This window comes from Glycine soja, chromosome 15 (assembly GCF_004193775.1).
Source record: "Glycine soja cultivar W05 chromosome 15, ASM419377v2, whole genome shotgun sequence".
NCBI classification, from domain to species: domain Eukaryota; kingdom Viridiplantae; phylum Streptophyta; class Magnoliopsida; order Fabales; family Fabaceae; genus Glycine; species Glycine soja.
Window position 1 is genome coordinate 20734322 of NC_041016.1, and position 11597 is coordinate 20745918.

General features: G+C 32.7%; 1 protein-coding gene and 1 long non-coding RNA gene across 3 annotated transcripts; both read left to right on the forward strand.

Annotated features, from left to right (window-relative positions):
* The first annotated feature begins 574 nt into the window (after positions 1–574).
* Positions 575–5956, forward strand: LOC114387923 (probable receptor-like protein kinase At5g18500). 2 transcript variants are annotated; one of them, XM_028348191.1, is made up of 8 exons: positions 575–1106; positions 1812–2486; positions 2634–2738; positions 3044–3166; positions 3270–3440; positions 4434–4563; positions 4974–5186; positions 5481–5956. In XM_028348191.1, exons 2-8 carry the CDS (start codon positions 1840–1842, stop codon positions 5604–5606), a joined length of 1515 nt encoding a protein of 504 aa, XP_028203992.1. In that variant the 5' UTR covers positions 575–1106; positions 1812–1839; the 3' UTR covers positions 5607–5956. The 2 variants fall into 2 exon arrangements, with proteins under 2 accessions (XP_028203992.1, XP_028203993.1); XM_028348192.1 differs by having other exon boundaries at positions 581–1106; positions 1833–2486; positions 5481–5837.
* A 1755-nt stretch (positions 5957–7711) lies between these two features.
* On the forward strand, positions 7712–10432 carry LOC114387717. Its single transcript, XR_003661390.1, has 4 exons — positions 7712–8825; positions 9303–9472; positions 9675–9784; positions 9876–10432. It is a non-coding gene; the product is annotated as an uncharacterized LOC114387717 (long non-coding RNA).
* The last annotated feature ends 1165 nt before the right edge of the window (positions 10433–11597 follow it).

An 11597-nucleotide genomic window follows, 5' to 3' on the forward strand; every position in this document is an offset into this window, starting at 1 on the left:
TTGATGGAAGGAATTTAAGTGTATATTTTAAGTTGAAAGTATTTTTGGAGGGTTTTCAAACATGCACTTAAAATTTTTTATAAAGAGATATCATTTCATGAAAGAGTACACATTTTTATAAAACTAGAGAGAAGTTGTGAATTACACAATTTTTATGAAAATAAAATAGGAAAAAAGAAAAAAAATAGTGAAATGAAAAAACCCTAAAATTTTGTTCAAGTGACACATTATTACAATGATTTGACAGTTCTATAATACTATTGAAGATACAATTTTTTCATAATTGTATTTTGTATTCTCTTATTGTTATGGTGAGAAGAGCTTCAAGAATAAAAAAATTTTGTTAATCGGACACCATTATTTTCATTTTAATTAAGGATAACTTACAGATTAACTATTTTTTTACGGGAACTTACAGATAAATTATTATTAACATATTCAAATTTATCAATTTATAGTATATACAGTAATAATTATATGAAAATTTCCGCATGCCAAAATCGTTTATGAGAAGCAAGAACAATAACAAATACAAATACAAATATATAATATGAAAAAGAGAAATGAAAAAAAAGTAAAAGACAGAAACAAGAAGAAAGAGATTCGAGAGAGGAGAGGAAAGAAATTTGAAGAAACAGCAAAGGAAAATTTCTATTTTGACGCCTTCTCTTTTACTGTATGTAATGTGAATCTTGTCACTTCCCAACACCAACCACTGATAATTCCATGCCTTCTTATTAACCCCACCATTTTGCCTCTCCTCAGAATTTCATGTGCGTCTTGTGTTCTCCAATTCCCTCCAACTACACCACAGGGGCTGGTTAGTGCCTTTACTGTGACCTCCTCTTTCAAGTGATGAGAGGGGGTCTCAGAATTTTCCATTTCAGGTTGGGATCAGACACCCTTTTGAGCAATTAAGAAAACCCAGAGAGCAAAATCTCACCTTGGTAAGGTTTTGTAAGTGGGGTTGAACTTCTGGTGCTACAATGGCTTCACACCCATGGGGGTTTTTGGAGCATAAGAGATCTAGTGTTTAAGTTGCTTCAGGGTCTGAAAAGGAGCTTGATAGTTGGAACAAATCTGTGAAGGATTTGGGTTGTGAACAGGTATTCATTGTACCTTTTCAGTTCCAAAAGTTGTTGCCTCTTTTTCACATATGTAAGAAATTTGTTGCAATGTTGGTGGTTACAACCAAAGAGGTGTTTACAAAAGATGGTTCCTTTTTTGTTGTTTTCTCATTGGCTCTCTTGCAACTTGGCTCAATTATTTTGGGTTGGCTGAAATTTGAAATTTTATAGGGCTTGTTTTTCCTGTGTACTAAGAACAAAGTCCCGGTCTTTCTCGCTTACTTTGTTTTCAAGTGTTGTATAAAAAAAAAAAAACTTTGTTTTTATGCTCTTTTGGCTTCTTACCATTTTGTATTTTGCAATAAGTTTGAAATCAAATTTGTTATACCTTTCTCCACATCGTATGTGCTTCATTTATTGGGATGTGAATACTAGACCAAAATGCAGTGCTTATTTCTCTAAACTTTTTTTCCCCATTTTTTTCTTCTTCTGGGAAATGTACTCCTGTTGTTTCTCTTTTTTCAGTTACTTCTGTATATGGTAGCAAATATAATTCAGTTTGTTGCTGACACTTTTTACGGCTAATTGTGTGATTAACTTTCTCAAATCTGGTGAAGATTTGAGGAATCCAAGAATTTGGTGTCATAATTCATATCCATAGTTAGCTAATCAAATTTTTTAATTTTTGCTACTTGATTTGCTGAATTCATCCAAGTGCCTTCTTATATTTTAACACTTCTGCAGAGATTTCTTTGGCTTTGGCAGCAGCAAAATGGCATCTGATCTGAATTCGGGGTTGTCCAAGAAAACATTTGTTTTTGGATTGAAAGTGTGGGTACTAATGGGAATAATAGTTGGGTTATTCATCATAATCATTCTTGTGGTGCTATCAATATGTCTCACTTTAAGAAAGAAGTTCAGAAGAGTCAATGGCAAGCTTCCACTTAGCCATGTGATATCTGTTTCAGATGAGATCAAAGAAATCAAAGTCGATCAAGTTCCAGCAAATAATCATCCACAAAATGGTGTCTTTACGAGTCTGAATGACAAATTTGGTGACAGGGAGTCTGAAAAGGTTTTGAACCAAACAAAGAATGGGGATAATAGTAGTCAATCAGGTTCATCTAATCATTTAGAGAAAGATGCCAATGGCTCTCAATCAGGTGAAGACAGCGGTGTTAAGAGTGTTTCTGCTTACAGATCTTCTTCGCATCCTATAACCGCACCATCCCCTTTGTCTGGTCTGCCTGAATTCTCTCACCTTGGTTGGGGCCACTGGTTTACATTAAGGGACCTGGAACTTGCTACAAACAGGTTTGCAAAAGATAACGTTATTGGTGAAGGTGGGTATGGAATTGTTTATCACGGTCAATTAATCAATGGGAATCCTGTGGCCATTAAGAAGCTCCTCAATAATTTGTAAGTTTTGTCATTATTTTGTTGCATTGCAGCCTTTGTTTTCATTTTTAATTTTAGCCTAGTTTTTATAACATCTGTTTCAAGTTTTATTAGAATGTTTACAGATGCAGCTAATTTATCTAATAACTGTTGACACCCATCATGCAGAGGACAAGCTGAAAAGGAATTCAGGGTAGAAGTTGAGGCTATTGGTCATGTGCGGCATAAGAACTTGGTTCGACTTTTGGGATATTGCATTGAAGGCACTCACAGGTAACAAATTGTTTAGTGTTTGTGCTTTATGTGCCTGTTTGACTGTTTGATTCACTACTTGATTTGATCATTTGACTGGCAGCTTAAAGGCTTACCTTATGGTTAATGCATGTCTCCATTATTATCATATTACAAATCTATTAACTGTTTGAACAATTAAGTCCAAAAGTCTTTTCTAGGATGGAATTTCTTGATGATTGACATATATGCCTTTATATCACAGTTTGGGTTTGCTTATTAAATTTTAATTACTATTTACTGGTTTGTATTATTTTAGATTTTATTGAACCTGTTATTAATTTCAGGCTGTTGGTTTATGAGTATGTTAACAATGGCAATTTGGAGCAGTGGCTTCATGGAGCCATGCGACAACATGGCTTTCTTACTTGGGATGCACGGATAAAAATTCTCCTTGGAACAGCTAAAGCGTATGCTCATTTGTTCCGGAAAAAAAAAGTCTACTATTTGTCTTGACCTTCATCTTTTAAGGGGATGAATTTTGTTTTGATCTCTGATTATTGTATCCTGTAGGCTGGCTTACTTGCATGAGGCAATTGAACCAAAAGTTGTGCATCGAGATATTAAGTCGAGCAATATTCTGATTGATGAGGACTTTAATGCCAAAATATCAGACTTTGGGTTGGCTAAGTTACTTGGTGCTGGAAAAAGCCACATTACAACCAGAGTTATGGGTACTTTTGGGTAAGCTTGTATACAAATTTGGGACTTGTTTGTTCTGTGTAAAAATTAGTTTCTTTATAAATGTTTAGTTATGCGTGGTTATGTAAACAACTAAGCATCATTTGTTCTTTTAATTATATTTTATACTGCATATGGAGATATTGTTAACTTTTATAGGGCATTGTTTGGGGGGTTTAGATTTACATTCTTAGGAATGTTGAAATGGGTATGTCACATTCTTAGGTTTGTTTTAAGCTTTGTAAAAACATTTCCATCTAAAACTTGTACCTAGGCATTTTGAGTGTTATTCTCACCAATATTGGGTGGTTATAGTGGGCAGTGGGAGAAAAAAAGAAAATTTTATTCTTTTAGGGTATTTTTATCTTATAATTACATATTTCTGGGAAACCTTTTAAATGATGTAAGATATGATAATATATCTTCAGAAGTATCATTCCTGGGTATTTTATCCCCAATAATGTAACATCATTCCCCGAAATATATGCAATCTTGATTAGAATTCTCTTCAGTGATCTCAGGCCTGCAGTCTACTCATGATTAGATTATATACCTACCATACATAATATAAACTATATAGTAGTTTATTTGCTTAAAAAATTTATGATGATTATACCAAAACATAGAAGATAATCACACAAAAACTGAGTTGGCCTTTTTATTCCTTAGACTAAAAATAAGTATGTGGAGGAATGCAGCTGTCTCTAGTTGGCTTCTTTTCTAGCTTGCATTGCATTTTCTGGATATGCGGCTCCGGAATATGCCAATTCTGGCTAACTAAACAAAAAAGAGTGATCAAGTGTTTCATTTTGCATAAATGATTACAAAAAATTGTCACCTCTAATTTTCAATTCAACCATATCGTAGCAAACATTCAGTTGCATTCTAAAATTGATAAAGTTGACCCTTTTTTTTCTTTAGACATGATATTATGGAAATTGAAACTGCCTCTAACTTTCTCATTCCTCTTTACATGTTTGCATTGCTTTTCCCCAGATATGTTGCTCCAGAATATGCCAATTCTGGCTTGCTAAACGAGAAGAGTGATGTTTATAGCTTTGGGGTATTGCTCCTTGAAGCAATTACAGGAAGAGACCCTGTGGATTATAGCCGACCAGCAGCTGAGGTGTGCCATTAGTTTTTGTGAAGCTATCTTTTAGACTGACATACTTTTTTGTATTTATGTATATTCATTCACTTTACTATTTTATGGGCTGGTTTGTTTTAAAGTTGAGTAGAATTGATTTTGATAAAATTAATTTTGAATCATTAAACGTAATTAAGATGGGTACACCACGTAATCTCAGATTTTACGGTGAAACGTTTGCCACAGTGGGAGGAACTGATTGAGTAATTGCCAAATGGGCACTATGTCTCCACATGAAATATGAATTTGGAAGAATGAAATACATAAAATCTCACATGGAATACACTACAACTTGGTTTATTTCATAATATTTTTTTTTCTATTCTGACAGTTTTGATTCATTTTATAGTCATTAGACTTTCCTTAATACTATCAGGTGGTTCTTGTAGGTAAATTTGGTTGACTGGCTCAAGATGATGGTGGGGTGTCGACGCTCAGAAGAGGTGTTGGATCCTAACATTGAGACTAGGCCATCGACAAGTGCCCTTAAGCGTGCCCTCTTGACTGCTTTGAGGTGTGTTGATCCAGATGCTGAAAAAAGACCAAGGATGAGCCAAGTTGTTCGTATGCTTGAATCAGAGGAATATCCTATACTGCGAGAGGTTTGAGTTCTGATTCTTACCTTCAACCTCACAATGTGTTTCCCAATTGGTTGTGTTTTATGAAATTATATTTGCTTCCCTGCAAGATTATATAAAAAGGTCAAACAAAACAAATGTGAAAATGTGTAGATTTCATGAGAGAAACTACATTTGTAACAATCAATATTCCTTTTTCTGAAAAAAACTGACATTTATTTTGGGATCCCTTTGAAGCATTTGATCCCATTTTTAAATTTACATTTGGTGGTGTGTTTGGAATGTGCTGTTTCTCGAACATTGTGAGTGATATTTCAGGATCGAAGACGCCGAAGGAGTCAGGCAGGAAACATGGAAGTGGAGACTCAGAGGGAGAATTCTGATACTGATAAGAGCGACAATCCAGATTATAAGCCCAGTGGCAGAAGGAACCAACGCATGTAGCACCAGTTATCTCAAAGAATTTCCAGAATGAAGAACACAAGTGAACTGGGAAATTTTGCATTCTTTTGAGCTTCTGTAAGTTCTGATGCGCCTGCCACTTTTTACATGAAAAACATGGAGCAGGAACCAGTTACTTTAGGGTGGTTTATATATAACTGTCTGTTATATTGTAGATGTTAGAATGTAGATTATTGTGTATGAATATGGGATTGAACAGCTCCCTTGCACTAATTGTGCTGTGTACAGTCCTTTACTATTCTTGCCTTTTATCCTTTCATTGTGATGGAGGAAGAACTACCCTTGCTTTCTGGAAGATCAGAAAAAAGATAAGCTGCTTGTTCATATTTCCAGTGCAAGAATTTCTTTTCGTTTTTTCTATTTGGTAAACGGAGGCAGGGGGTTATGGAATTTCTTTTTTGAAAATCATTTACATTAAAAATAATTTATCCTTCTACTTATTTTAGAAGCTAATTTAAATAATGGTCTTTTTGGAACTTATTTTTTCTTAACATCATAGGGTGGACGTGTTAAATTAGTTTATTAGTTAAAAGTTTATAAGTTAATTAAAACTTATAAGCTACTACCTATGTCCCTAGATATAAGATTGTTTTTCAAATTTGTTCTTTTTTATATGATTCTTTTCACTTTGTCTTTTGCATTAATTTTTTTTTCAAAGAAAATGTCTAATTATTTTACAATAAATGCTATAGATTAATAAGGTAAATTCATTCTCTCTCTTATCATACCCTAACTAATATAATAGATTTTTTTTTTTGGATTAATAACAATTACAAATCGAAAGTAAGATTCATCTTTAATCTAGTGAGTTAGGAAATTATTGTAGTCTCTTACCTAGGACAAGAAGAAAAGATGTGACTGTCAAGTTGCTGACTAAGTTCCAGCCTGTTCTCAGAAAATTAGATTAGTCTTATCTCAATCTTTTTTAAAAAATAAAATTAAATAAAACTTATATGGAGTAATGTGCAGTCATGGGCTTTTAAATAATGTAATTGGGCTTAGATCTAACTGGCACATACAGCCCATTACGGGTGTTTAAAACAAAAAAAAAACTATTTATAAATTGTCAAATTGATTAAAAAAAATTGAAACTGTAAAAACAATAAATCTAAAAAATTACATATTTTTTGCGGTCCTATTGGTTTTCAGATGTTATCAAAAATCAAATCAAACAACATATTATAATTATATTGATTTTTATTGTTTTAATTAATAATAAATATTAAATAATTTATTATTTTTTTTGCTTTATAATATATATTTTACTTTCATATGTTAAAATAAAATGTAGCAATATTTATTAAAAAATAATATTAAATATTAAGTGATGCACAACTTATTATTATGTTACAAAAATTGGTAATAACATTTTAACTAAAATATGTTAAACAAATATTAATAAAAATAAATTCATTTTAAAAATAATATAACATATACAATAGTCATGTAAGTTTAGTTGATACATTTAAATTATGATAATAGATTTAAAAAATAAAGAAATTATAAAATTGAACCTAATCAAACCATAAAAGATTAATTTGATATGGTTCAAATTTAATGTTGTATTTAAATTAAACCAAATCCAACTACATCTTTATTTTATGTTTGGTTCAAATGATTTTTTTATCTAAAAAGTAACTAAACCACACCAGGCACATCCCTGCCGCCCATTAGAAATCAGATTTTTAAAAATTTATTATAATGTAATTATTTACATTTATTTTGCATTATAAATACATTTCTTTTCTTTCCAATATGTTATTTTATATAATTTTTCAAAATTACATTTTATTAATTTTTCTAAGCTAATAATTTATTTTATTTGTCTATTTTGTATTAATTCATTTTATTGTTAACATTTTTATTAAAGTCTAGGAAAATAAAGAGTATTTTATCGTTTCTCGGGTTATGACCCGTAAAATTATTTAAAAACCTACACCGAAGCATATTTTTTTATTTTCAACGCCATTGTATATTCAAAATTTTCCTAATTCTTGTCCAGATGCTAATATTAAATAAATAGAAAATGGTATGAAAGAGCGAGGGGGTTAAAAGCCACGCGTACCCTGTCGCCAATCCTCTACTGTGGTTTGGCGTGAATGGATATGTTGTATGGCAACGACAATGGATTGGGGTCGGCGGTGGTGTCGTTGTCAAAGGGTGGTGTCGTTGGAGTGTTGTTGGCGTGTGTTGTCGTGCTGATGATGAAAGTTGCACGACAATGTGAGGGAAGTAGGCAAGTTTAGATTGGGAAAAAAAATAAAGAAAAAGAAATCTAAATCTTTCATTTAAAAAATAATGGATCTAATGGTTGTATTCTCCTTTATTCCCACTACGGCAAAACAAGCAGGTTTTCCAACCTAAACGTTTTGGACCATGATTATAGGGAGGCACAAAAATTCTTAATGAGTTATTGTTAGTTTGTCTATTGGCGATTTTAGTCCTTTTAGTCTTAATTTCTCAATTTAACTCATGCTTCTCAAGTCAATGAAATATGGTTCAATAACAAATATTAGTTCTCTAGATATTGAGACTTGTGATCAATAAAATTGTGAAATGATAAAAGTAAAACATGCTATAAAAAAAAATATTCAAGAGTTTCCACGATTCCTTTTTAGTTAATTTTTGTTGTTAAATCAACGTGTTCTTTGGTTCATTTCTAAATTATGTTAACTAATTTGTTATTTTCATTTCTAAATTACTTTGTTATTTGACCTGGTATCTCCTAGAACCTGTGCTACCAAGTGCCTACACAAAGGTTGCTCCATTTGTTCTTCAATTGATCCAAGAAGGAGTGGCACTAAACACTACTGGTAGTGTGCAAAAGTCCAATAAATGAGGTTCTGAATTTGAGTTTTCAGGTAGTGCCACAAAGAAAGCAATCTTATCTTGGGCTGTCTTGGAATTGAACATGGAGATGGAGAACTTGACAAGAAGTTATTCCATCTAGACAAATCCAGCTCCTGAATAACACCACCACTACTATTTTTGCCACTGATATCAACAACAAAAGGTGGCAATTGACCAGAAAGACAGTTATAGCTCAATTCAAGAACCAGCAAGTGATTCACCAATGACAAAAAGTGGTGTTGCAGAGTACCAAACAATCTATTATGGGAGAGATTAAGCTGACAGACAGAACAGAGGTTTGTGAGAGAGGGGGAGATGAAGCCAGCGAGACCTCTAGATGGTAGAAACAAGGTTTTGTAGTAGCTATTACCTATTTTGTTGTTAAGATGTTGGTTTCACTGTTTAAGTGGGTTGGTCAGCAAATGTCTATCTAATAGCTATTACCTATTTTGTTGTTAACATCTATTTCACATTAGTAATTTTTGCTTCATAATTGTTGGTGGTTTGTCCATGTGGATGAAATCATTGATTATGTGGTGGACCAGGCAAGAGTAAATTCTCATCGAACTGCATGAAAATTAGTTCTTCAACTCACAAAGTTTTTGTTAATGATATGGAATATGGTCATTGTTGCATATAGTGTTCTCACTTAGGAAAACTTTCTTGTCCTGCATCTCCTTTTATGTTCAGAAGGTTTTCAACTACCTAAGAGAGTTAATGAAGAGGAAAAAAAGAGAAGATAGGTGGAGCTCAACTTTTAGTTTTATTTGCTATCTAGCTAGTCCCAGCTGAATTGATTTGTTTGTATTTTTGGAAAATATTGTACAGGTTGGAGTATGAGCAAAATCGGGATATGAATTCACGAATTCAAGAATTGGAAGCTTCTCTTGGTTCTTTAGATAAAGATTTAAAACATGGACATCACAGAGAGGCTGCAGCGAAGTTAGCAGCTGAGAATGCTACGGAATAGATTAATCAATTTAAGGAAGAAGCTAAAGGTATACTTGGTGTAACCTGTGTTTTTTTTGTATTTCCTATCTGTTTATTCCCCTTGTGGATTTGGGGTGTTATTGGGGTGAAAGCTTCGTTATCTGGGTAGTCCTTTGCTGTTTTGCAATTTGAAATTGATGGGAACACAATTACTTCAATTGTCTTCCATGGGAATGTTATTCTTTCTCTGTTTTGTTTTTACTCTTGTAGAGTGGAAATCAAAGTCAGAAGATTGTGAAAAGGAAATCCAAGATTGGAAGAAGAAAGCTTCTACAGCCACATCATACATATCGAAACTTAATCATGTGATACACTCTAAGGTTAGATGGGCATAGTTCTTCTCTCGTGTAACTTACACTGCATAATATAGATAGGCAACATCTTTTGACTTTCATAAACTAAATATGGCAGTAAAAGATAGGCAAGAGTCAGAAATGGATCAAATTAAGGAATAGCTTAAAGCAACAAATTGATGGCTTCATATATGAGATTGAAAGAACAACACCAAATTTGATGGCATTGGACCAATATGAACCTCTGCTAGAAAAAGAAAGAGTTGTAACTGAAGACTTTGAAGCTGTCAGCAAACAGGAGAGGGAAAAAAGACACAGATTCAATGAGGTTAAGCACAAAAGAAAGAGTTTTATCTGCCTCAGGCAGCCACACTGTACAGCAGACAACAGGAATTGAAAGTCAATTAAACATTATTTGAAGACAAGGTCCGTGAGGCAGCAGAAGTTAATTTTGTCTCTCTTCCTGTCTTTCGTGGGTCTCCAAATTAAACTAAATTATATACACCTTTTTGGTTTATAGGACAGCAGCCCTTTATAACTATATTTCACTCTGATTTCCCTCGAGCTGTTCAAGACGAATGCTTAATACATGTTGATTAAAGACAAAATAACTCAATATTTATATTACAAGTACTCGGGCAAACATGCTACAACCACCCTCCTACTTTAATATGCCCTCATTATCAATATCACTACAAAAAAGGCTTTAATTTGACAATGAAGTCTCAATTGTACCAGAAAAGTATGTTATAATCTTACCAAGTAAAAAGGTTGGTACAATCTTCTACACAGCAGTGCGGTTAAGCAACTAGGAAGCGGCAGACCAAGGATACCAGAACCTGAAATAATGTAACATGCTGAAATATCTAAACATTCAACTGATGAACTAGTGTTAGTATGACTATAACTCGAAGCTTTAACAGGGAAAATAAGAAGCGGATTAAGTAAAAGCCAATGACTGATTCTTAGAATCATACCATTAGTACATTGCCATATAGCATAACAATTTCATGCTATGAAAATGGTATACAACTTCCATAAATAAAAATATTACCAGTCCAAAAACAATTTCAATTTTGTACTTTGAACCTTGTTTGATACCCTCTCAATTGTCCAACCTGAAATGCATATCAAATTGACAAATAACAATAGAAAAACTTCAGATCATACATACAAAGAGACATGCCACAAAATTAATTGTATCAACAACGAAGATATAAATCACAGCAAAGTTAGCAACACCAACAACGGGATCCAAAAAAATTGTATCCAAAGCATTGTTGGTAAGTTGCATATCTCAAAACACTCTCTCATACATTCTTTTTAACACACTTCTTGTTAATACTAAAATATAATGTACATCATAAAATTTTGTAGGTTTAACTCATTGCTTAAGGAGTCTCACTCATCATTTTGTAATTCTTAATGAATTTTAATCAATAGTAGAAAATGTGTGTTAAATAGTGTAATGGTTTCCATGGATCTTGTTTATTTGATTGAAGATAATGCGTAAGTCATAAAATTTTTATATATTTTTTATTATAGATAAAAATAAAATAGTGTCATGTTTTTTGTACTTTATTTTATATTTTATATCATATGGTTTGTTAGTCATGGTCTAAGAAAATCATTTGATACATGGGATCAGATTCTGTGTCATGTCTTTGTCTTATGAATGTTTTGTGAAATGATTTGAAGGCAAAGGAGGAGAATCACAGACATTATAAGTGACATCATGTGTAAGAGAAAGGAGCATTTTACGATGGAGAGGTATCTATTAGGCCACTTGCTGAACTACAACGATGAAAAAGGACAAATGCTAAGCGATGACCAAATTACT

Excerpts from the sequence above, each read along its gene's own strand:
- LOC114387923 (XM_028348191.1), top strand. The coding sequence starts at position 1,840 with ATGGCATCTGATCTGAATTCGGGGTTGTCCAAGAAAACATTTGTTTTT. Across the intron at positions 2,487-2,633 it reads AAGAAGCTCCTCAATAATTT|AGGACAAGCTGAAAAGGAAT; the intron begins GTAAGTTTTGTC and ends CCCATCATGCAG. Across the intron at positions 4,564-4,973 it reads ATAGCCGACCAGCAGCTGAG|GTAAATTTGGTTGACTGGCT; the intron begins GTGTGCCATTAG and ends TGGTTCTTGTAG.